The sequence below is a fragment of the Artemia sp. Qi Xiang Cuo genome, chromosome 6 (genome assembly GCF_049724085.1).
Source record: "Artemia sp. Qi Xiang Cuo chromosome 6, ASM4972408v1, whole genome shotgun sequence".
In the NCBI taxonomy this organism is placed as follows: domain Eukaryota; kingdom Metazoa; phylum Arthropoda; class Branchiopoda; order Anostraca; family Artemiidae; genus Artemia; species Artemia sp. Qi Xiang Cuo.
This window is the reverse complement of record NC_142799.1, coordinates 78,593,868-78,619,062: the sequence shown is the minus strand read 5'-3', so window position 1 is coordinate 78,619,062 and position 25,195 is coordinate 78,593,868. Positions and strand designations below refer to the sequence as shown.

General features: G+C 38.1%; 1 protein-coding gene across 6 annotated transcripts in view; it reads left to right on the top strand.

Annotated features, from left to right (window-relative positions):
* Positions 1-25,195, top strand: part of LOC148951628 (uncharacterized) — a 97,179-nt gene that overhangs the window by 24,526 nt on the left and 47,458 nt on the right. For 4 of the 6 annotated variants that reach the window (XM_089090388.1, XM_089090390.1, XM_089090389.1 and 1 more), the window contains exons 2-3: positions 12,028-12,138; positions 18,683-18,894. In XM_089090388.1, the coding sequence (XP_088946514.1) occupies positions 12,084-12,138; positions 18,683-18,894 (267 nt within the window). In that variant the 5' untranslated portion in view covers positions 12,028-12,083. Of the gene's footprint in view, positions 1-6,226; positions 6,361-6,398; positions 6,424-12,027; positions 12,139-18,682; positions 18,895-25,195 lie in introns of those variants that run through there. The other 2 variants (XM_089090385.1, XM_089090387.1) reach the window with 2 other exon arrangements.

The following is a 25,195-nucleotide window of genomic DNA, read 5'->3' as shown; positions in this document are numbered from 1 at the left end:
ACACACACACACACACACACACACACACACACACACACACACACACACACACACACACACACACACACACACACACACACACACACACACACACACACACACACACACACACACACACACACACACACACACACACACACACACACACACACACACACACACACACACACACACACACACACACACACACACACACACACACACACACACACACACACACACAAACTTACACTCACACACACAAACTTACACACACACACACACACACACACACACACACACACACACACACACACACACACACACGAAAACTTACATGCACACAACACACATCACACACACACACACACACACACACACAAACTTACACACACACACACACACACTTACACACACACACACAGCTTACACACACACACAAACTTACACACACACACACACGCACACAAACGTACACACACACTCACAAGCACACACACACACACGCAGACACGCACACACACACTTACACACACACACACACAAACACACACTACACACTTACACACACACACAAACACTTACACACACACACACACAAACTTACACACACACACACACACTTACACACACACACACACACACAACACACAAAACTTACACACACACACACACAAACTTACATGCACACAAAAACTTACACCCACACACAAAACTTACACACACGCACAAAAACTTACACGCACACACAAAAACTTACACACACACGCAAAAACTTACACACACACACGAAAACTTACACACACACACACAAAAACTTACACACACACACACAAAAACTTACACACACACACACTAAAACTTACACACACACTCAAAAACTTACACACACACAAAAACTTACACACACACACACACACACAAAAACTTACACATGCACACGAAAACTTACATGCACACAAAAACTTACATGCACACAAAAACTTACACACACACACAACACACACACACAAACTCACACACACACACACACACACACTAAAACTTACACACACACTCAAAAACTTACACACACACAAAAAATTACACACACACACACACACTCGCACAAAAACTGACACATTCACACTAAAACTTACATTCACAAAAAAACTTACACACACACACACACACACACACAAAACAAACACACACACACACACAAAACACACACACACTCACTAAAACTAAAACACACACACAAAAAATTAAACACCCAAACACACTTACACACACACACACACACACACACACACACACACACACAAAAACAAAAACATGAACACAAAAAAAACACACACACACACGCACAAAAACTTACAAACACACACACACACACACAAAACTTACACACACACACACGAAAACTCACACACACACGCAAAAACAAACACACAAAAAAACAAACACACACACACACACACACACACACACACACAAACACAAAAAAATTAAACAAAAACACACAAACACAAAAACTCACAAAAAATCAATCAAACTGACACTAACACCCAATAGATTAGAAAAACAATCAAATACACACACACACAAAAACTTACACCGACATGCAAAAACTTACATGAACACAAAAACTAATATGCACAAAAAAAACAACATACACACTCAAACATCCACCCACGCACGAAAACTTACACACACACACAATCACAGACACACACACACAATCTTAGCCCCAACCCACCACAAACACACACTAACCCAATCACACGAAAACAGACATTCAAACACACAATTACACACACACACACACACGAAAACTTACACACATACACGTCAAATCATTACCGCAAAAAAGCTTATACACAGAAACAAATACACACACACACAAAATCATAAACACGCACGCACAAACTAACACACACACAAAAACGTAAATGCACACAAAAACTAACAAACACAAAAACTTACACTCACCCACAAAAACTTACACACACACACACAAAAACTTACACACACACACACTAAAACTTAAGCACACACACGAAAACTTACACACACACACGCCAAAACTTACACACACACAAGAACTTACACACTTACCATATCACAGTTACATTGTCTTAATTTTTCAAATTTCATTTTGAATTTCTGTCGTGAAATGCAAGAGTTGGAATATTTCAGTAGTGACTTGTTGTGCTTTACCTTCTCACAGTTACATTCTCTTGATTTTTCGAAGTTCATTTTGAATTTCTGTCATGAAATGCAAGAGTTGAAAAATTGGGGTCTTAGTCCACCAGCCTGAATGGTGGAAATCCACTAGCTCAGTATTGGGGTCCCAGTCAACCAGCCTGAATGGTGGAAATCCACTAGCTCAGAATTGGGGTCTCAGTCCACCAGCCTGAATGGTGGAAATCCACTAGCTCAATATTGGGGTCTCAGTCTACCAGTTTGATTGGTGGAAATTCTCTGTTTAAGTTAGGTTTGGTTAACTTATCTTAAGCTCTCATTATAACTTAAACTAACCTTTTCCGGCGAGTATGGTTAGGTTAGGCTAGATTAAGTTAGGTTAGGTTAAGTTAGGTTAGGTAAGCCCATGTACGCTTCACTTAGGTTAGCTTAGGTTAGGTGAGAGACAGGCAAAAAGTTAGGTGTATGATTAGGTTAGGTTAGATTAAATTAGGTTAGGTTAAGTTAGGTTAGGCTAGGTTAGCCTACGTACGCGCGCGCGTACGTACGCGCGCGTTTTTGTGTGTGTAAGTTTTTTGTGTTTGTGTGTGTGTGTAAGTTTGTGTGTGTGTGTGTGTGTGTGTAAGTTTTTGTGTGTGTAAGTTTTGGCGTGTGTGTGTAGTTTTCGTGTGTGTGTGTGTAAGTTTTGTGTGTGTGTGTGTGTGTGAAGTTTTTGTGTGTGTGTGTGTGAGTTTTTTTGTGTTCATGTGTAAGTTTTTTTGTGTGTGTGTGTGTGTAATTTTTTGTGTGTGTGTAAGTTTTGGTGTGTGTATGTGAGTTTTCGTGTGTGTGTGTGTGTGTAAGTTTTGTGTGTGTGTGTGTGTGTAAGTTTTTGTGTGCATGTAAGTTTTTGTGTGCATGTATGTTTTCGTGTGCATGTGTAAGTTTTTGTGTGTGTGTGTGTGTGTAAGTTTTTGTGTGTGTGTAAGTTTGTGCGTGTGTGTGTAAGTTTTTGTGTGTGTGTGTGTAAGTTTTAGTGTGTGTGTATAAGTTTTTGTGTGTGTGTGTAAGTTTTTTTGTGTGTGTAAGTTTTTGTGTGCATGTATGGGGACCGGGGAGGACCTTTGGGGCCCAGGGAGGGCGTTTGGGGATCTGGGGGCCCTTGAGGATTGAGTGGTCTTTTGGGAGCCCGGGGGACCTTTGGGGGCCGGGGAGGGACTTTGGGAGCCCAGTGGACCTTTGGGGACCGGGGGAGGACCTTTGGGGGTCCGGGGGACCCTTGGGGGCCGGTTGGCCCTTTGGGAGCCCGGGGGACCTCTGAGGACCAGGGGAGGGCCTTTGGGGGTCTGAGGAGGGCGTTTGGGGGATAACATTTCGAAATTTTTACTTTTTAGTTTACTTTTTTTGCGGCGCATCCCTGCGGCGCATCCTGCGGCGCTTTCCTGCTGTGCCTCCCTGCGGCGCATCCCCTGCGGCGCTTTCCTGACCCGTGGCGCATCCCTGCGGCACATCCTGCGGCGCTTTCCTGGCCCATGGCGCATCCCGGCGGCGCTTCTCGGGTCCGGGGGACCTTGGGGGGCGGGGGGAGGGCCTTTGGGGGCACTGGGTGGGCCTTTGGGGCACAGGGAGGGCCTTTGGGGGTCCGCGGGGACAGTTGGGGGCCTGGGGGACATTTGGGGACCGGTGGAGGGCCTTTGGGACCCCGTTGGTCCTTTGGGAGCTCGATGGGCCTTTGGGGGGCCCGGGGATGGCCTTTGGGGTTCTGGGTGGGCCTTTGGGGGCGCCGGTGGCCCTTTGGGAGCTTGGGGGGTCTTTGAGGACCGGGGGCTTCCTTCGGGGTTGGGGTAGGAGGATTGGAACCCTTTGGGGTTGGGTTAGAGGACCTCACAACACTGTTCAAATGAAACTTGTGTATTATAACGACCACAGAGTTTCACCATTAAATTCTCTTCTAAATCTCTTCAAAAATCATCTTTTAAAATGTCTCTAACTGTTTCGCCGAAATAGTTCCATAACCTCTCTAAAACAGTTTCGCCCAAATAATCCCTAAACGTAATTCAGCGTGTTCCTTTTGTTTTTGGCATCTCTGCGCTAATGCATTTCAAATTAATAAGAAACCTGATTCCCGCGCTAAAACAATTCATCACTAAGATGTTTCTTGGAGAATTGTTCCCATGGCCTTTGGCTATTAATATCCTTTGGAGTTCGACCAAAAGAGTTGTTTCCGAGGCAAAGACATTAATGACTTGGATCTATTCCTGGAGAATCGTTTCTATGCGAAAATTTTTAAAGTCTGACAGATGATGTCATTGGTTGATTGATCTGTCAAGAAAGGTGAAATTAATTTGTTGTTTCTAAGGGGAATTATTGATTCACGATAGGTGAATTGAGGTCGACAGCACAGGTGTTTGACATTCGCTGAGAGCGTGCCAAAAACAACAACAACAACAAATACTATTTCCTATTTCTGGACACCTTGACATTCGCCTCGAGCGTGCACTTACAACAAAAACAACAAATAAATCGACCTTGGAAAAAGAGGTCATTGACCCCATTAACAACGTGTTCTCCCTAATGACTCTATGCCCATATATGGTGTACGTACGGGAGTTATAGGGTCACTTCTACTCATAACAACCTTATATGCCCCCAGGGCATAACTTACAGCCCTTGCCCTGAGGGCTGGGATGGGAGTGTCCTACTCAAAGACTTATCTTCCTTATCTTTCAACTACGTTGAACAAAATAGCTATCTCAAAGTTTTGATTGGATTTGTTTGGGGAAAACGTGGGCGTGGAAGAGGTGCTAGTTGGCTTCCAATGCCTTTCGACTATTAAAACGGGTACAAGTTCTTCCAATTTCCAATCGAATGAGCTCTTGTCGAAGTTTCTATGAGAACTCCTTTGACACGAAGTGATCTAGTCTAAAGAAACCAAAATATAATAAATTATACAATGTCCCAACATCGTTCTTTACTTAGACAGCGCTATTGCGCTGCCTATGATTAGTGTTTAAAAAACATTCTGCACTTTATTTAATCCATTCTAGTATTCATATGTTGTATTTATTTTCTTTTGTTTGCTTTTTATTTACATCTTTGTTTTTGTCGATAGTGGATAATAAAATCATAGGCAGCGCAGTCGCGCTGCTTAAGTAAAGAACAATGTTGGCACAATGTATTTTTATTATTATTTTTTTTTTCCTTTAGACCAGAGCACTTCGTATCGAAGGAGTTGTCGTAGAAACTTGGAAAATTGCTAATTCGATTGGAAATTGGAATGACTAGTACCCCTTCTAATAGTCGAAAGTGATTGGAAGGCAATTAACACCCCTTCCACGCCCACCACTTCCCCAAACACATCCAATCGAAATTTTGAGATAGCCATTTTGTTCAAAGTAGTTGAAAGATCGGGAAATTATGTCTTTGAGGAGGACACTCCCATCACAGCCCTCAGGGCAAGGGTTGTAATGTATGACATGGAGGCATAGCCCTATGGCTCCCTTTAGTGAAAAAAACAAACAAATGAATGTGCATTGTCAGTTTGATAGACATACTTATATTCAGTAATCAAAATGTTAATATCATTTAATTTATTAAAGTTATAAAAGTAAAAACATTAACATTTTTTCAGTAAAGTGCAAATTATGTTCTGGCCTTAGGAAGGCATAGGGGTTTTGAGTCCTACTCATGTTAATTTCTGCTCGTTTTCAGTTTGACTCGGTTATTTATTGTAATTTCTGTTCGTTTTGGGTTTCATTTATTTATCGATGCTGATTTGTGGTAGTTTCACGCTTGGTAGATTATTTAATTTTATTTTTGCTTATTTTTGGTTTAATGGAGTTCTTTACTTTTCTTTGAAAAACCTATTTTGTGGAAAAAGTTTTGTTTAATTAATAATTAGGCAGGGGAGATTTATTTTAGATTCATTTTTTTTTGGAATAGCCGTTAAACAACTTTATTAACAGAGCCGTTGGAAAAGCCATTAAATCAATTTTATTAACAGAAAGGCCATACAGGTCACATCGAGTGATTACAATACCCTTTATGTTAAAGAGAGGATTAGTTTTTCTTGGAGAGTACATGGAAAGCAACTTGATGGGTGTTTATTCTGTTTTTGTTAATCGTGCCTGGAACTCGTCAAGATTGTTTAGAAAGTTATAAGAGAGTACTGTTAGTCTAAGAGAATAAGCCTTGGGATTGCAGTTATACAACTTGGTTAGTTTTCTTTGTGTTTTGGGAAATTTAGTGAATACATAATGTCAGTACCAGTAACCCAAAGTGAGCTATGTCACTTGTTTCTACTTTTGTAAGGGAGCGATATATAACTTAATATTATTTTGTTATTTTAGTGCGGATTCTAAATAATAAATAAAAATAAGACAAAATAGTTAAGAAACTAATGTACTTTCATCATTGGTGCCATTCTAGGAATTGGTATGAGTTTTCTTATTCTTGTCAAAACCCAATGAAAGCCACACTTATATCTAAGGAGTTTTACCGGATAATCCCTTCATTGAACCTGAAACATACATTTATTAATGTCATGGTAGCTTATTTTTTTTTATGAACGCTTGATTTGATACTTAACCAATTACAAGTTAATGATTAACTTCTTCTATTCCACACGCCCCATTGCTATTACTGGAACTAACAACTCACTGCAGCACCGGGCTACCTTAGGCCAGACAGCTGTGCATGCTCCTCCTCCATTTCAATCTATCTCTAGCTTAACTCTTTACTCCTTCCTACGTATTTTTAGTTTTCTTTACATATTTTCTTACGACCTATTTCTTTTGTTACAGCCTTAAAAAATGGGATTGAGCTACATTTTCTTTACAACTTATTGTTTGCTATATTACAACTTATGTCATAAGAGTTCCTAAATAACCCTTGGACAATTCTTCTGACATTTAACAAATCTACCTCAGCCTTTCGAAGCAACCCACGTCTCACTGCCATAATTAGCAACTGTCATGATCGTAGCTTCAACATTCTAATTCTATTTTTTCTTAACATTAAATAAAAAAAAAAAACAAGTTTTACAACTGCAAGCAGGGTGCAACACCAAAAAGAACAGAAATTATTCCGTATATGAGGAGGTTCCCCTCTCCTCAACCCTTCGCTTGTCAGACTAAAAGTCTTTTTTTAGTGCTTTAAAAAAAACTTTTGCTCCAATTCAATGGTCCATGTGTTTCAGCTGTTATTATTAAAGAATTGGGACAAAAAATCGAATTTTGTTGTAAAAGGCGAGGGGTTGAGAAGGGGGGACTGCCCTCATATACTGAATAGTTTTTTTTTTTCGTTTTAAGTTTGAATGTTGCTGCAAAGTTTCAGTTGAAAAACCTCTTTTTTAAATTTAGTTTGTGATCATTTTTCAAATAATGCCCTGGCCTAACCAAGATGTGATGTGGGCTACCGGCGCCATAAACCCCCAATTTCTTGCTGGTAAATTATATATGTCAATTGCAAATTGACTTGTAACATTCCTATTTTTCAGTTTTCCTGCATAAGAATGAAAATCTTGGATTGTAATTAAAATTTTGGACAGAATTTGAATGCATAGCTAGAATTTTCGATGAGCAGTAGTTTTGTTGAAAAAGTCCTGACTAATATTTTTACTGGAGGATGTAAAAGCAAAAGGGCATTATTGTTCATATGGACAGAAATTCGTAATTCTGCGTGACTTTCATCTTCAATATGGCTAAGGCCATCGCAACCTCAACAACAGGGTTCTTTGATGTTTAAATACACTGCATACATCTGTTTAAATGCATTAAAACATTGTACATAAATAGAAAAAGAGAATTACTACCTTTTAAAATCACTGAAAGCAAAACCCCTGGTAGCGCTAACCATCCCTCCCCCAAGAGTTTTTTTGGCGAGGCTCATAATGCCCCGCCTCGCGTTTTCCACCTCTGTGCCGGTAGTCAGGTGAATTTAATATTCTGTGCTACACAAAAAGAGATTCCACTATGGGAGAGGCACTATTACCCCTCCCCCTCCTATTCACGAGAATTAAGAGGGATTAGATATCAATTTCTCCCTCTCCCCTCCCCAATACTCATTCTACATTAATCTTAAGAATCAATAAGAGTTTTATATCAAAGAAAGATATTTAGGCATTAAAAAGCAGTCTTTGTGGCATCTACCTCCCCCCACCAACAAATTGACCGACAGCCCCTCTCCATCAATGATTTGATTGATGCAGTCTTACAAATCACAGTGCATATTCTTTTGAAATATGAAGTAAATCCGTCTAGTTAGATGAAACTTTAAAATAAACGTCCGAAACATTTTTCTGCAATAAGAAGAGGGGCATTTCCCCGAAGCACCCTTATTCACGCTTACTCTAAATGAAGAGAGATGAGAGATTTACTCCTCGCCTCCCCATATCTCTTTCTGCATTTATCTGATGGATCAATTTCGAGTCAATTGAGATCAATTGACCAGAGGATCAATTGAGTATTAGATAATTTGGGCAGGGAAATGCGCTCTTTTGCTCATATGCCTCCCTCCCCCAACCCACGCAATGATCCATTGCCCATCTCTCATAATAGGTGATGTGCAAATTATACATCACTAAACATAATTTCATGAAAAATCAAAGTAAATAAAATTATTTAAATCAAGCATTAAGATAAATGCCCATATTAACCATTTATTTTGTATGAACTACGAGACTTTTTAGGAACAAATGCATCACCGTACGAGTTTACTTTCTGCGCTGCTAGGAAGTTCAATATACACGATTTTTATAGTATTAAATTGATTGGTTATCTCTAGAATTTTCGATCGATAGAAAATTGGTCCTCTATGCGGCAAATTTGTAGTTTGGTGCCCAAAAATGGCAGAAAAAGCCAGTTTTTGACGGCACAATCTTTTTGGTCACTTAAAAAAAGACACTTGGACATCTATTTCCTGTTCAAATGAGTCCTCTCCCGATTAGTGTTTGAACAAATGATAATTTCAAAATTTCGATCAGTATTGAGCAGAGGGGCACCTAAAAAGAGAAAAGGAGGGGGAGAGGTTACCCTACAATTCCTCTGCAACATCTACTAAATGTACCTTGAAATTTTGGAACTTAGTACCCTCATCGTCTTTTTGATATTGTTGATATTCCCTTTTCCATAGCTAGGAAGCACACAGTGAGTTTTGGTTCTTTTTGGCAACCCTCTCAAAATTTCCTTAAAGCTTCACCTTAATACCGGAAGCCTTTTTAGAGACCAGGATCAAACACGCCCTCCTTTCCAATAAAACTGCTAAAGACAAACAATAGGCAATTGCATAATATATATCCCTTGCACAGAGGTTGGGGGAGGTTTGTCCACCCCAGAAGCATAGAAATTTGACTCTTGACCTATTTTGAACAAAATGGATTTCTCAAAATTTTTATTTGATACATCTGGGGAAAAAGAGCGTTAGGGGGGGGGGGGTAGGGCTGGTTGTCCTTTGATCGCTTTTTACTATTAATAAAGTTACTGTAACTTTCTTTTTCCAGTCAAAGTTTATACGACCACCCCTTCAATAAAAACTTTATATTAATAAGAGGCAACTTGCATAGCTTATAGGTCTTGCCCCGGAGGCTGGGGGTTGGTTCAACCCCGGAAGCATAGTTATTTGGCCTTTGGACTATTTTGAAAAAAAGACTTTCTAAAACTTTGACTGGTTGCATTTGGGGAAAAAGGGTGTAAGAGGAATGGTTGCCATTTGACCACTTTGTACTCTTAAAAAAGGAACTAGAACTTTCACTTTCCAACCAAATGAGCCCCCTCCAAAGTTCATAAGAACACAAAAATCTTATATGTTAACAATGGGCAACTTCTATTAGTTGAAGCCCTTTTCCCAGGGACTGGTGGGATTTTCGACTCCTGAGTATAGTTATTTGAATTTCGGATTATTTTGAACAACATGGCTATTTCAGAATTTGGTTCAGAGGTATTTGGTGGAAAAAGGGCGTAAGAGGAGGTGCTGGTTGACCTCAGATCACTTTTGAATTTTAAAAAGGGCACTAGAACTAGCGATTTTGAATCGAATGAGCCCCCTCTAAAGTTTACACGACCTTTCCTTCCATAAAAACCTTATTTGCCCCCGAGCCACAAATTACAACACTTGTCATCATACTCTGGAGGGTTGTGTCAACCCTGGAGGAACTTTTGGATGATCTTTGAACTATTTTGAGCAAAATTGTAATCTCAAATTTCGATCAGATCCATTTGACGAAAAGAGGGGGTGGAGGGGACTAGTTGCCCTCTGATGACTTTATACTCTTAAAAAGGCAACTAAAACTTTCAATTTCCAATAAAATGAGCCTCCTTTAAAGTTTATACGACCACCTCTTTCATAAAAACCTTATATTTCCCCGGGGCACACCTTATAACCCTTGTCCCCAAGCTTTGGGGGGTTTTGTCTACCCATGAGGCATTGTCTTATGATCTTGGGGCTACTTTGAACAAAATGGCTATCTCAAAATTTTAATCGAAAAAATTTGGGGGGAAAGGACGAAGGAGGGGGGCTGGTTGCCCTCTGATCACTTTTGACTCTTAAGGAGGGAACTAACTCTTTCGATCTCAAATCGAATGAGCCTCCTCCGAAGTTTATACCACCAATCCTTCCATAAAAACCTTATATGTTAACAATGGGCAACTAGCATAACATATAGTCTTTGCCCTGAGGACTGTGGGGGAGGGGGATTTAACAACCCCAAAGACATGGTTACTGGACCAGTCAACTCTGCTGAAGAAAATGGCTATTTCAAGATATCGATCGGATGCATTTGGGGAAAAAGGGCGTGGGTTTTTTGGCTAGTTGCTTTTCGATCACTTTTGGCTCTTTTGTGCTGCCTATGATTCTACATTCCTGCCTGTTGATTTTTTAGGGTTTATCAATAGTTACCATAGGTTTAATTCAAGGGTTTTACATTGAGACCTCATTAAGTTCAAAGTATCAGCTACAGTCAGGGGTGCTAATTCATGAAATTGTAGAGCGTGGGGGGAGGGGCAAATATTTTTTTTTTATGAAGCCACAAAACCAAGGATGCGATTTGTTTTTAGTTTTTTAAATTAAAATGCCCACCCCACTCTCGACTGGCCTCCATGATTCTAGTTTCTTCGGTACAATGAAAACCTAACGTTCATGGTCATTAAGCAGGGAGATTATTTTTACTTTACATCGGATAGATTTGAGTAGTTTTTTATTCTTATTTTTAGTAAACAAAATTACACCATGGTGTCTCATTGCCACTATGGATGAATTTTATAATATTCAAATATTTCCATTGTGATGTGCCTGTTCATAGTTCGTTTCCAATTAAAACGTATTCTATTAATATGGCTAAACTTGTCATTATTTGTCATAAAGTCAGATGCCCGTCTGTTAATTCCTTTAAAAGAATATTTAGCAGACACAACTATAGGAACAAGATTTAATTAAATAGTTGATTAATGTCACATCAGATCCTTAGTATTTAGTGGCCTAGAACCAACTGTATCTATCAAAAGCATGGAGTAAAGCATGTAAAGCATGGCGTGTATTAAATACGTAACCGAACCCAACCTAGGGACCTTTTTTCCCTAAACCCACAAAAAAATAGTTTAAATATCGTAAACGCAATGACAGACCACGGATTCCAATCCAATTGTCTATTGAAAGAAACCCGTTTAACTAGTTTCTTAAGCATCTTCCCTAAATAATATGGCGCGCGTGTTATAGATAGTGCATAAATACCTTCATTTTTGCTCCTTCACAATTTTTTTCAGTTACATCAGTATTGCAATGACTGAAAAATTTTTTGGCCAAAAAATTTTTTGGCCAAGCCTTAAACATGCTAGTTTATTTTCATTATTAGTTTTGTAATCAATATAATCAATTAGTTTTGTCTTCTAGATATGCTGAGCCGACCATTCATTCATTGAATCAGCGGCTACTTTGAAGAGGTATCAATGAGGCACAAAAATTACTACAACCTATTGGTATTGCTGGTGATAATTTCAAATGGTATTCTAATACTATTATATTAGAATATATAGAATATTAGGATATATAGAATATATATAGAATAATATATTATAAATGATATTCTAGTATTATACATGCTTGAGATTTATTTATTTGTGGTAATTTTATTTAATTTGTTCTCTTTAGTAATTTCTACAAGCCTTTGTTTTTTTCTTTGTTCGTAGATCATTCTTTATAGTCAATTTAGACATATTTCGAAGACCACAGTGCCTTTGAATGACGAACAAATAAAAGTTCAAATAAGGATAAGTCCTTTTATTAGACAGTGAAAAACAGATACAAAAAGTCCTGGATATTTCGACCACAAACATCTGTGATCGTTATAAGCAGATAAATTGATTTGTGTGCTGATGACGATCACTGATGTATGTGGTCGAAATATCCGGAACTTTTTGTATCTGTTTTTCAACGTCTAATAAAAGGACTTATCCCTATTTGAATTGTGTTCGTTATTCTTCGGTTTTGAGGAAAATAAATAAATAGGTACATAAAAGTTGACATTTTCTAGTACTGAATTTGGAAAATTGACATTTTTCTGACCAAAACACCTTTTTTTTAAACCTATAAACTTTGCATTCCAAAATTTTGCAATATCCTTACCCCTACTCTTTCTGCGGATTCGCTTGGATGCTGTACATAAGGCTGTAAGTTACAAGTTTAGTACTTCATCATTGCTAATTTCTGTACTATACCTTGAAAAGAAAGCTATCTCATCTTAAGCTGTTATGCTTTTATTTTAGCCGATTTTTTGCCCACATTTCTTCTTTTAAATTTGCCACCCACTATTACCAAAAACTGCGCAATATCTTTTCGAAATCATTGTCATTGAACATTGAATATGAACAGATTTTACTTTTTAATATCCCAAGTGCTTTAAAATTTGTTTATTTTGTATGTTTCAAGCACAGTTTATAGAATTATCCAGTAAGTTTATCGCAGATCATTTCTGGTCTTCATTCTCGGTGCGAACAAAAAGCTCCTCCCACTTATTTCTGCATTAGTGGGTTAGTCTGTTTCCGTCAATCAATGAGAAATGGTTACAAAGAGCATTATTCGTAATAGCGGGTTTCCACTTATTTCCGATTATTTCTATTATAACTGTGAGTTTCGTGTCCAAGAAAAAGCTGACTTATCTACCCGTGAAAAGATATAATGCCGCTTATGTTTATATCTGCAAAAACGTTCTCTGGAGCACTCGCACCTCGGTCTGGGTTTTTATAATGGGTGAGATAGGGAATGATCATACTGCTAATTCTATAAACTGTGATTTCAAGTAAGCATGGATAATATTTTTATTTTTACGCATATTACAGTCGAAAATTTGTTTTTAGAATTTTTGTTTCTATTGACAAGGCTTATTCTTTAATTATAGTTTATTACTTATGACTCTTTAATCGAATGGTATCTTAAATGTGAGGGACGCTATGACCCCCCCCCCCACTCAGTCCTTGTTCTCTATCCTTAATTTTATCATCTTTAAGGTTTTCAAAGGGTTTTCTTCAGACAAGTCTTTTTTATAGGGCATTTAAGCGTATGCTTACCTGCCCCTGCAGGTAAGCATACGAATATATGCTCGTCGGGTTAAACTTTAAATGCCTCTAAAGTTAGAAGGGATTTGTCAGCACGCAACCTAATTTCACAGATCTAGCCTATACATATTCCCTAGAAATAAGAGGCATTAAGAGGAAATCATCCTCCTTCTCCTTATACATGTGTCTGAATGCTCACTGAAAGAAATAAGATGTGCCCCCCAAAATACCAGTTTTTAGGCTTCAGGTAGGCCCCCTATACCCACAAATAGATTCACTGACCCTCCTCTCGAACTGCTGATGCGCAACTTAACACCACTGTTCGTAGTTACATCCCTGTGCTATACAGAATAGCACAAAGCACATAGAATGTGCTTCTACAGAGTAAAACTCAGTCAAATACTATAACTACTACTGCTACTAACCAGTCACTGCAGGTAAAAGACGCCTGAGGCCACACAGCTACCCACGCTCCTCCTCCATGCCAATATAATCAAAGTCTCTCTCTTTAAACTCTCCCTGGAAACTCCTGTTTCCCTTTCCCTTAGATATTTCGTTATGACATCCTCCCGCCCCATTCGTGGACGACCAGCTTTTCGTTTGGCCCTAGATGGCTGGCCGACAAGGACAATCTTGGGCAATTTGTCATCCACCCATCCTGCATGTATTTTTAAGAAGAAATACACCGCAATAGGGCCTTGTAAACTGGAAAGCGAAATAAATTGCTTTTAGATAATTATAAATCGATTGAATGTCTTGAACTTTCACTTGATTATATTTTGGCCATCTTCGGGCCAAAATTTTTCTTCCATGCCCTATAATGGTAGTAAGTGCTGCTTTGCTGTGATGCGATCTCTTCTATTTAGTCCCCGAAACCGCGCCACGCCGAAATGACGGCGGCGAATGTGTGATTCAGTATCGGCGGCGGCGCGCCGCCCGGCGCGCCGAATTTCTTTTGGCGGCGCGCCGTCGATTTTAGACCGGTGGCGCGCCACGGCGTGCCGATTTTTCTGATTAAAAATAATAATAAAAATTACACTTCACCAAGCACGTTCAACCTCGATCTTAGTAAGGATTTTTAAATGGTTGGCTAAAAACATACAAGAACAATATGACAAAACAGGAATTTATTTGGCCGTGCGGAAAGTGTTTATGTTCACCGTCGATCAGACCAAGTAGAATTCTCATTTTTAGCCACTAGACCCAGGGAAACCTATATTGTGTTTATGTTTAACATTGCATTGTTCCTATAAAATCCCGTGTTTAGTCATCTCTTTCTTGTTAATGATTTGGGCTAATGCGTGTATAACTTTCAAAGTTTGAAGTTCAAACATCTCCTGTTCATCAAATACATACGAAAAGGAAGTGAAAAAAAAAACAAAACAAATAACAACATCGTAAAAACACTGTATACAAATCAGATACCATGGCTTAACAACATCAACAATTTTAAATCAGTGGTTACATCACTTCAGTTACAATTGATGTAACAAAAGTTTGTTCACTCTGCCTGGAGCCATTGATCTTTTTGCAGTCACTATCAGTCCTGTCGTGCTAAAAAGCCGTTTAGCTGGGGCACATGTGGCCGGTACAGCCAGAACTTGACGAGCGTAAACTGCCACTCGCGGGATCTGATACTAGTATTGGACCTTGGGGTCCCACAGAATGCCGCAAATGGGCTTCTCCTTTGTATCTGCTGAAATAAGTTGTTTTATAAGGGAGAACAGACCTGCACCTTCACCATAGGGCTCCTGCGCCCTACACTACAGGAGGAACTAACTGCACCTTTACCCTCTTTTTTTATCAACACCGAATAACCCTCCGAAATTCTTTTCTGAAAGAAGTGGTCAAGTTATAATGTTTTAAGTCAAAGTTTAAGGCTACTTCAACTTCAGTGTGCTCTGCTAACTGTGCAAAAAAATGTAATTCATTTCTATAGATATATTTCTATACTAGTTCTAGATAATCTACGAAGCGGGAAACTATCCCAAATCAGCATCGATAAATCAATGAAACCCAAAACGAACAAAAATAACAATAAATAACTGAGTCAAACTCAAAACGAGCAGAAATTAACATAAGTTGGGCTCAAAACCCCTATGCCTTCCCAAGGCCAGAACATAATTTGCACTTTACTGAAAAAACATAAATGTTTTTACTTTTATAACTTTAATAAATCAAATAATATTAACATTTTGATTACTAAATATCAGTATATGTATATTAAACTGACAATGCATATTCATTTGTATTTTTGTGAGTAAAGTACAAATTATGTTCTGGCCTTGGGAAGGCATAGGGGTTTTGAGCCTAACTTATGTTAATTTCTGCTCGTTTTGAGTTTGACTCGGTTATTTATTGTAAAATCTGCTCGTTTTGGGTTTCATTTATTTATCGATGCTGATTTATGGTAGTTTCACGCTTGGTATATTATTTGATTTTATTTTTGCTCAATTTTGTTTAATGGAGTTCTTTACTTTTCTTTGAAAAACTTATTTTGTGGAAAAAGTTTTTTTAATTAATTTCTGTTCGTTTTATATTGACATAGTCTTTTCAGGGGAAAAGAAAATAATACTTTAAATCTTTTCGTTTTTTTAGGAATTTTAGTTTGGCCTGCTATTTGTATGCTGAAAACAATTTTCACAAAATTTAACAACATAGACCCTTATAAAAACTGGACACAAATAGTAGTGTTTAATTTAGTTTCATACCTCCTCTAGTTGACCTGAAATGGAAAACTTGATAACATTCGCAAAAAAATTTGTTTACTTTCTTTGATAGCTTGGATACACTTACGCTATTTTGATTTGGTCAAATTTTAAGAGCAGAAGAAGCCCTGAAAGTTTGAACATAATTCCCTTAGTCGTTCTTGAGATACTGCTGAGATGCCTTATTGGGAATTAGCATAAACACAGTGCATTTTGATTTAATCTTAAGGCAACATTTACTTTTCAAACATAAAGGCAAATGAGAGGGTGGGCATGGGAGGAGGATTAGTTTCCCTCCAATGACTTTCGACTATTAAAAAGGACATCTGCCCTTTCTATTTTCAATCGAATGAGCCCTTTTCGAAGTTCCTACGACAACTCCTTCGATACGAAGTGCCCTGGTCTAAACAAAAACAACAACAAAAAAATGATACATTATACCCACATCGATCTCTACTATAAAAATGTCAAGCTTTCGAATCACTTTCGATTATTAAAAGGGCACTAGGCTTTTCGATTTCTAAACTAATGATCCCTTTTTGAGTTTCTACGACAAAGCTTTCTATAAACACCGTATATGCCCCCAGGGCATAGATTACAACCCTGACCCTAAGGGCTGTGAGGGTGGTGGTAATCCTCTAAGACCCAATTTTCAGAACTTTCAACTACGTTAAACAAAATGGCCATCTCAAAATTTTGACTGGATGTGTTTCGGTACATGGTGGGCGTGTACGGGGTGTTAGTTGCCTTCCAATCATTTTCAACTATTAAAAAGGGCACAAGCCACTCCAGTCTCTAATTGAATGAGCCCTTTTCGAAATTTCTACGACAACTTCTTCGATATGAAGTGGCCTGGTCTAAAGGAAAAAATGATAAATAGTACATTGTGCCAACATCGTTCTTATATACCTCCAGGGCATAAATACAAAACCCTTGCCCTAAGGGTTGTGGGGGAGTAACTTCCTCAAAAAACATATTTTCTCTGTGGAAATCAGTTACTCTGAACAAAATGGCTATCTTAAAATGTTGATAGGATGTGTTCGGGGAAACGGTGGGCTTGAAAGGGGTGTTAGCTGCCTTCCAATCACTTTCGACTATTAAAAAGGGCACTAGCTATTCCAATTTCCAATCGAATGAGCCCTTTTTAAAGTTTCTACGACAACTCCTTCGATACGAATTGCCCTGGTATGGAAAAAAAAAATAATACATTGGGCCAACATTGTTCTTTACTTAGACATCTCGATTGCGCTGCTTATGACAACATCCTGAATTACCTAATTCTCTTTTACCTATCTCTTTTCATCCGAAAAATCAGAAAGAAAAATGAACAGAATTTTAAAGTGGAAGGTAGAATTTTTTGTTTCAAGAAAAATTTCTTCTTCTCCTTCCTATGAACCGATATCCATGGCGAGCCTAAGACGACAGTATTCATTTTTAAGAAACAGATTAGCCGGGATGACGGTTGAAGCCCGGAGGTCGATATCGATAACCAAAAAAGAGAGAAAAAAAACAAAAAAACGGCGGCGTATTAATGACGTCGCCGATAGAATCAGCTGGGGCGTCAGCGCGCTGATGCAAGCTCAGCGGCGCGCCACCGTTTTTTTTTCGGCGGCGCGCCACCGACTTTTCGGCGCGGCGTCGGGGTCTACTTCTATTGCTTCAAAGAGTTACTGAATTTTTATTCCTATTTGAATAAGCCCTCTAAAGACGCTGTAGTGGCAATGAAAAAAACACACGTCTAAAAAAAACATAATTTTCTGTATTTTAATAGACAGTAGCTTCATACCTCTGTAATAAGTTCCTCTGATATGAAGAATTTGAAGGCTTAACTTTCATCAAGATCACTTCTCTTCTTGACGTTGTTTTCCTCCTTATGTCTGAAAGTAGGCAAATCTTCTCAGAATCGTAAATTTGGCTGAAAAAAATCTATTGATTCTTTAAATATTTGTAATCAGTATAAAAAATCGATTCTTTCGACTTATATGCGATTTTTAGTTACTTACAATTAACTCTTATAGGTCACTCTTTAATTACAGTTTTTTGCCTGGAACTGTTTGATTCTATCATTACTTGGACGAAACAAAAAACAAACAATTATACAGTGGCTATTGTTATTTTTTCTTTTTTTTTCTACCATGCTTACGACTTATGTATTATCTCAGACAAGAGAAACAAAGCAGAAAAGCTGGTGCGTCCATTAATGGTTTAAATTTGATTATTCAAATTCCCAGTCCACTAAATTTACGATATTAGACTACAATCAAGCTCATTCATATTTTCTTCCAGGGGTATCTGTTTTTTCGGAGATCAAAGTCTTAGAGGTCAAAGTTCCTCCGGTTGCCGCTAGAGGCACAGAGGTCACATTTTTATGTAATTACACACTGAATGATGAGTCACATTATGCAACCAGATGGTTTTTTAGGGAAGAACTGGTGTTTCAAGTTCGCAGCGTTGCCGGCCGTGAGAAGAAAGAAATCAAGGGAGCATTTTCTGTTGAAGTAAGAAAATAATTTTCTGTGAAATAAGACTGTAGAAGAATACACAGGGTCAGGAGTCCAAGCAAGGAGGGATTTAGAATATTCGTATCCATTTCCCTCTCAAAAACCCGTTTAAAAAAAAAGCCCAAAGTATTACAGAAAGAAATTGTCATTCTGCTCAATTACCAAAACTACCATATGTGACTCAATGATGAGAGACATTATGCAACAATATGTTTTTTTTAGAGAAGAACTAGTGTTTCAAGTTCGTAGCTTAGGTGGCCGTGAAAAGAAATAAGTCAAGGGAGCCTTTTGCGTCATTTGTATTACATCGAAAACGACATGTATTTTGAACAGTGAGATTGTATTGGTCAAAACGTGAACAACTAAAAAGAAGAAAAGCATTAAAATAATTAAGATTAGATTATTGAAAAGAACTAATAAAATTATTTTTGTTTTTCAAACGTATAATTATATTAATTCCTGTAAGTTTCAGCAATTTTTGATTATACGATTTCATAATTAAAAAAAAAAATGCTTGAAACAAATTTTGTTTTCAGTAACGCATATATGATACTCTGGCCTTTAAAATATTTACGACCTCACATCCCCTCCCTCTAAACACAAAATATGAACCCCCCTCGCCTCTTTCTCCTTAACTCTCTGAAGGTTTCAGATCAACCCCTACAAATCAATCCAAAGATGTTTCTTACACGCCGGTATGAAACCCTGGACATATATTATTTTTTATTGAGCTTTGTCCCTAGTCAAGCTTCTACATCCACCTGAGCCTCCATTGTCATTTAAATATTTCAATTCTAACCCAACCGTTCTTAAGATCAGGCAGATACACTATTTTGATAATATGGGTACACAAGGTTACTTTCGTTCTATATTTGCACTTCACCGGGAATAAATCTCAGTTCAACAAGGGCTCTCAGTGCCTATAATTTCAAACAGACAAGAGACCAAAATACTTCACACTTCTTGTCTGCCCACTTCCCCCAGTCAAAATTTAAGGCCCACTTGCCTTCTCACCCAAGAATCTTTGAAATTTTCAACTTGATCCCAAAAGTCGTTCGCAAGATATTGCAAATACACCGTTTTGATCGCTCGGCGAGACACGGTGTCTTGAATTTCGTCGATTCTTAACTGTGAGTAGACCATAGGCACCTTAGGCGAGTATAATGCAAAAGTATTTAGGTAGATTTCAAGAATTAATACCCTCCATTCAGAGTCAAATTTTGAGGTTTACTTGGCTCCCAATACACTTACTGAAAGTTGCAACTTGGTACCCCAAGCCGTCCCCGAGGTGTTGTAAATACGTTATATTGATGACCTTGTACCACATGGTGTCCTTTACTTACCTTGCTACTTAGACGTGAATATATTTTAACTTCCATGGGGGATTATGCTGCAAAACGTTTAAGTGCATCGGAGACTAATATTTTAGCTGCTCCCTCCAACAAAAAATTTGCAGTCCCTCCTTTCATCCCTCCTTCCCCTGTCCCTTCTCGTTTATTCTCCCATAGTACCTAAAAGTTAAATCTTTACCCCCCCCCCCCCAAGCTATTCCTAAAAAATTTTATATATGCTATTTTACTACTACTACTACTACTACTAACAACTCACCGCAGCATCAAGCTGCCTGAGGCCGACACAGCTACAAACACTGCTCCTTCATCCCAACCTATTCAAATTCCCCCTCTTTACACCCTCTTAGGAAGTTTCCAGTTCCTATAAATATTCCTTTATGACATCCTCCCACCCCAGACGAGGACGACATGCTTTCCGTTAGCCCTAGAAGGTTGGCCGAAAAGGACAATCTTCGGAAATCTGTCATCCTTTATCCGCGGAACGTGCCTTAGCCATCTCAACCTTTCTTTCATTATACCCCTAGAAAGCAGGATTGAAACACATTTTTCGTACAGCCTACTGTTTTAAATATGGTCAGTCAGCCAGGTACCCGGAACAATCCATAGGCAATTTCTTTGGAAAACATCTAGGAAATCTTCATCTGCTTTTCGGAGCGCCCATGCTTCAGAGCCATATTTGACCACTGTCATCACTGTAGCTTCCAGTATTCTAATCTTGGCTCGCAGACTTATCTTCTTATTCTTCCAAAGTGACCTGTATACACATAGTTTCTTTTGGTCTAACCCCCCCCCCCCCACGAGTAAAAATTTATGATCCTCTCACCCTTCTTCCAAGATTCTCTTTGAATTTCGATTCGATCCCCTGAGCCATTCCCGATACATTGCAAAAAGTTTGAAAACTTGGATACACGTAGTGTCTTTGGTTTACTCAGATGAGTGTTATATTTCTAAAGTGTAGCTTTGGCGAATTATATGATTCTTGACCTATGAATGATCACTTAGAGCTCCTAGGACCACCAAGGACCACCGAGGACTGGACCACCAAGACCAATTATGGGCACTTTTTCTACTAAAACCTATCTGTGCAAATGCAATTTAATTTGCATGACTTTTCTACTAAAAACTGCAAATGCAAAATAAGGATCTCGAAATTGTGATCCAGTATAATTAGGGATCCGGAGGGAGGTCAGGTAGCAGAAATAGTACGATAGGGAGGCTGGTCACCCTCAGACTACTTTCAGTCTTAAGAAGGGCACTAGAACGTTCGATTTCCATCCGAATGAACCGCTCCAAAAATTTTACAACCATTCCTTTTCTTACATTAAATAAAAAAAAATTAACTGAAAGTAAGAAACGACGTCAAAACTTAAAAAGAACAGAAATTATTCCGTATATGAAAGGGGCTGTCCCCTCCTCAACACCTCGCTCTTTACGCTAAAGTTTTTTATTGTTTTAAAATAATAAGAGTTGTGAGAAAGTCAAACTTTAGCGTAAAGAGCGAGGCGTTGAGGAGGGGACAGCCCCTTTCATATACGGAATAATTTCTGTTCGTTTAAAGTTTTAAGGTCGTTCCTTACTTTCAGTTAAAAAAAACTTGTTTTTTTAATTTAATTTTTTAACGTTTTTGAATTGATGCAGGTTTTGATTTTGGCTTACCGTACACGAATAATTAAAACAAAATATTCATATTAATTTTACTTTTATTTGGTTAAATGGCTTTCTCGAAAGTTGTTTAATTTTATTTACGAACGTTTTTATTAGTAATAAATATACGTAACTTACGAATTAACTTATGTAACGAACTTCTATATTCATATATTTTTAATACGTATATTAGGGGCTCGTCCCCTAGTCCATACCTCGCTCTTTAAGCTAAAGTTCAAATTTTGTTCCAATTCTTTAAAAATGACCCCTTAATCACACAGGCCGTTATTTAGAATAAATAGCTCTTATGAAAGTACTAAAAAATATTTGGCTTAAAGGGCGAGGTACTGACTAGGGGGTGAATCCAATCATACACGTAATATTTTCTGTTCGTTTTAAGTTTTGATGTTACTCCTTATTTTCAGTTGGAAAACTTGTTTTTTTTTATATTTAATTTCTGATCTTTTTTTTAAAATAATGCTGGGAAATCTGGCACCCCCTTCATAGCAATGTTCCTTCCCCCGTGAAAACTTCCTTCATGGGAAGTTCTTCCCACATAACCCCCGACCCACCCACCCCCCCTATAACCAGAAAAAATCCTCCCTGAAAACGTCTGTATACTTCCTAATAACCAATACTATATGTTAACATTGGATAAAGTTCATCACTTTCAGCCCTCCCCTCGGAGACTTTGGAGGATTAAGTCATCCTAAAGGACATAGTTATCATATCTTCAACCATGCTGAACAAAATCGTTATCTCAAAATTTTGATCAGGTGACTTTGGGAAAAAATAAGAGTGGGAGGGGGCCTAGTTGCCCTCCATTTTTTTGGTCACTTAATAAGGGCACTAGAACTTTTAATTTCCGTTCCAATGAGTCCTCCCACGATATTCTAGGACCACTGGGTCGATACGATCACCACTGGGGAAAAAAAAAAAACAACAAATAAACACTCATCCGTGATCTATCTTCTGGCAAAAAATGTAAAATTCCACATTTTATAGATAGGAGCTTGTAACCTCTATAGTAGGGTTCTCTGATACGCTGAATATGATGGTGTGATTTTCATTAAGGTTCTATAGCTTTTATGGGGTCTTTCCCTCTTTTTTCGAAAATTAGTCAAATTTTCTCAGGCGCGTAACTTTTGATGGGTAGGACTAAACTTGATGAAAGTTATATATTTGAATATAGTATTGAAATCTGATTCTGTTGATGTATCTATTGGTATCAAAATTCCGTTTTCTAGAGTTTCGGTTACCATTAAGCCGGGTCGCTCCTTACTTACAGTTCGTTACCACGAATTGTTTGAAAGTGGCTGAGAAAAAAATGATTTTGGGCCCTTTCTGGGCCTTTCTGAAACCCTGCTCTTGTAAAAAAAACGAAAAAGAGCCAGAATATTTTTTTCTGATTGGCTCAAAACTTGTATTCTTAAGTTACTGAGTTAGGTGAACCCCAATGGAGAAGAGAAAACAAAATATAAAATAATATTGGTTCCTCCCAAAACAGGCCCTACAACTTTTGTCCAGGTCCCTTTACATGGATGGGTGAAGGGAGCTCATTAGGCTTCGAAGGCTTGGTCATAGAGGCTTGTAAAAGAGCTCCCGTGATTGGAAAGTCAATATTCAAATACCCTTTTTCAGAACTAAAAGTGACTTGAGGTCAACTAGCCTCTCTCCCGTGATCTTTTTTTTTATACCTGGTCTCCCGTAAGTCCAGTGATATTGAACCCGAATTTGAAATAGCTGTTTTTTCCTGAGGCGCTGGAAGATCTAACAAGTATTCCTCCGAGGTCAACATAAACTCACAGCTCCAGAGATAAGACCCTTATAAGGTAATTTCTCATTGTTCACAGATAGGATTTGGATAGGCGTTTGGATCGCAGATAGGAGTTTCACAAGGGTGTATTATGGAAATAATTCGGGCTGTTGACACGGGTACACGGGTAGCCTTTTGGAGTTTGGAGATAGGATCACAGATAGGAGTGTCACAAGGGTGTATTATGGAAACAATTCGGGCAGTTGACACGGGTACACGGGTAGCCTGAGTAAATTAAAACACACCAAATGCATCTGAGATTTCAAATTATCTCTTACATCTCGCGAATGGCTGGGTCAGTCAAATTGAAACTTTCAGGATGTGTTTGGAGGGGTCAAGTGGGGGGTCAAATGGAGGGGTCACCAGGGGTCAAGCCCTTCATACTTTCTGAAGAGCAGAACATAATTTGCACTTTAATGAAAACAATCCATATTTCGAGATGAATGTTTCTATTTCTCATAATATCGAAAAAAAAGTTAAAAAAACGCCAACCTAACCAAGATTAATGAAAAAAAAAATGTTTACATTTCTTTGAAAAACACATTTTGCGGGAAATTTTTTTTTAATTATTTTCTTTTCGTTTTTAATTGACATAGTCTTTTTCACTAGACAACAAAACAATGTTTTAAGTCTCTTCGTTTTTCTTCTGTAAGAATCCATAGTTTGGAATACTATTTGCAAGTCGGGGAAAAATTTTCTAAATTTTTGAATAGCATAGACCTACACCCTTTTGAAAATCTGGACGCATTGCTTAAATCTGGGTATTGCTTAATTATTTATACACCTCCTTAAGTTCTTCCGAAAAATAAAACTTAATACCATTCCCAAAACATTGTATCTATGCTTTTATGACAACCTGGATGCACTTACACTCTTTTGATTTAGTTCAATAGTAAGAACAGAATAAGTAATGGTAGTAGCCCTGTAAATTTGAATTTAGTACCCTCAGTTGTTCTTGAGAAATTACTGAGACGTCTTATTGGCAGCCAGCATATACATAGCGCCTTTTGATTTAGTTTTAAAGCAGCATAAACTTTCCGACTAGCTTTCTACTTTATATCTTATTCTAGGGTATAAAGTATATCATATACGCTTTACACCCTATACTCTAGAAGAAGCAATAGGAGCAGTATTAGTGATAATAGTAGTAATATTAGTAGTAAGCAGCAATGGTACACACGTTGTGCCTTTTTGGTCTAGTACAACATCCCCACCTCGTGCTCTGATAGTTTCAACTTGATGTTGCTGAACATTAACTGTTGCTGAAATATTGTCGATATATCCTGTTGATAACCTGCATATACATGTATTTTGATTTAACCCAACATCCCTCTCAACAGTCCCTGAAAGTTCCACATTAATATAATTAGCCTTAGTAATATTAGTACTAACAGCAGTAGTAATACTATTGCCACTACTACTAGTAGTAGGCCCATAGTGCATATTTTAGCTCAAGATACCTGTCAGCATGCTCTGAAAGTTTCAA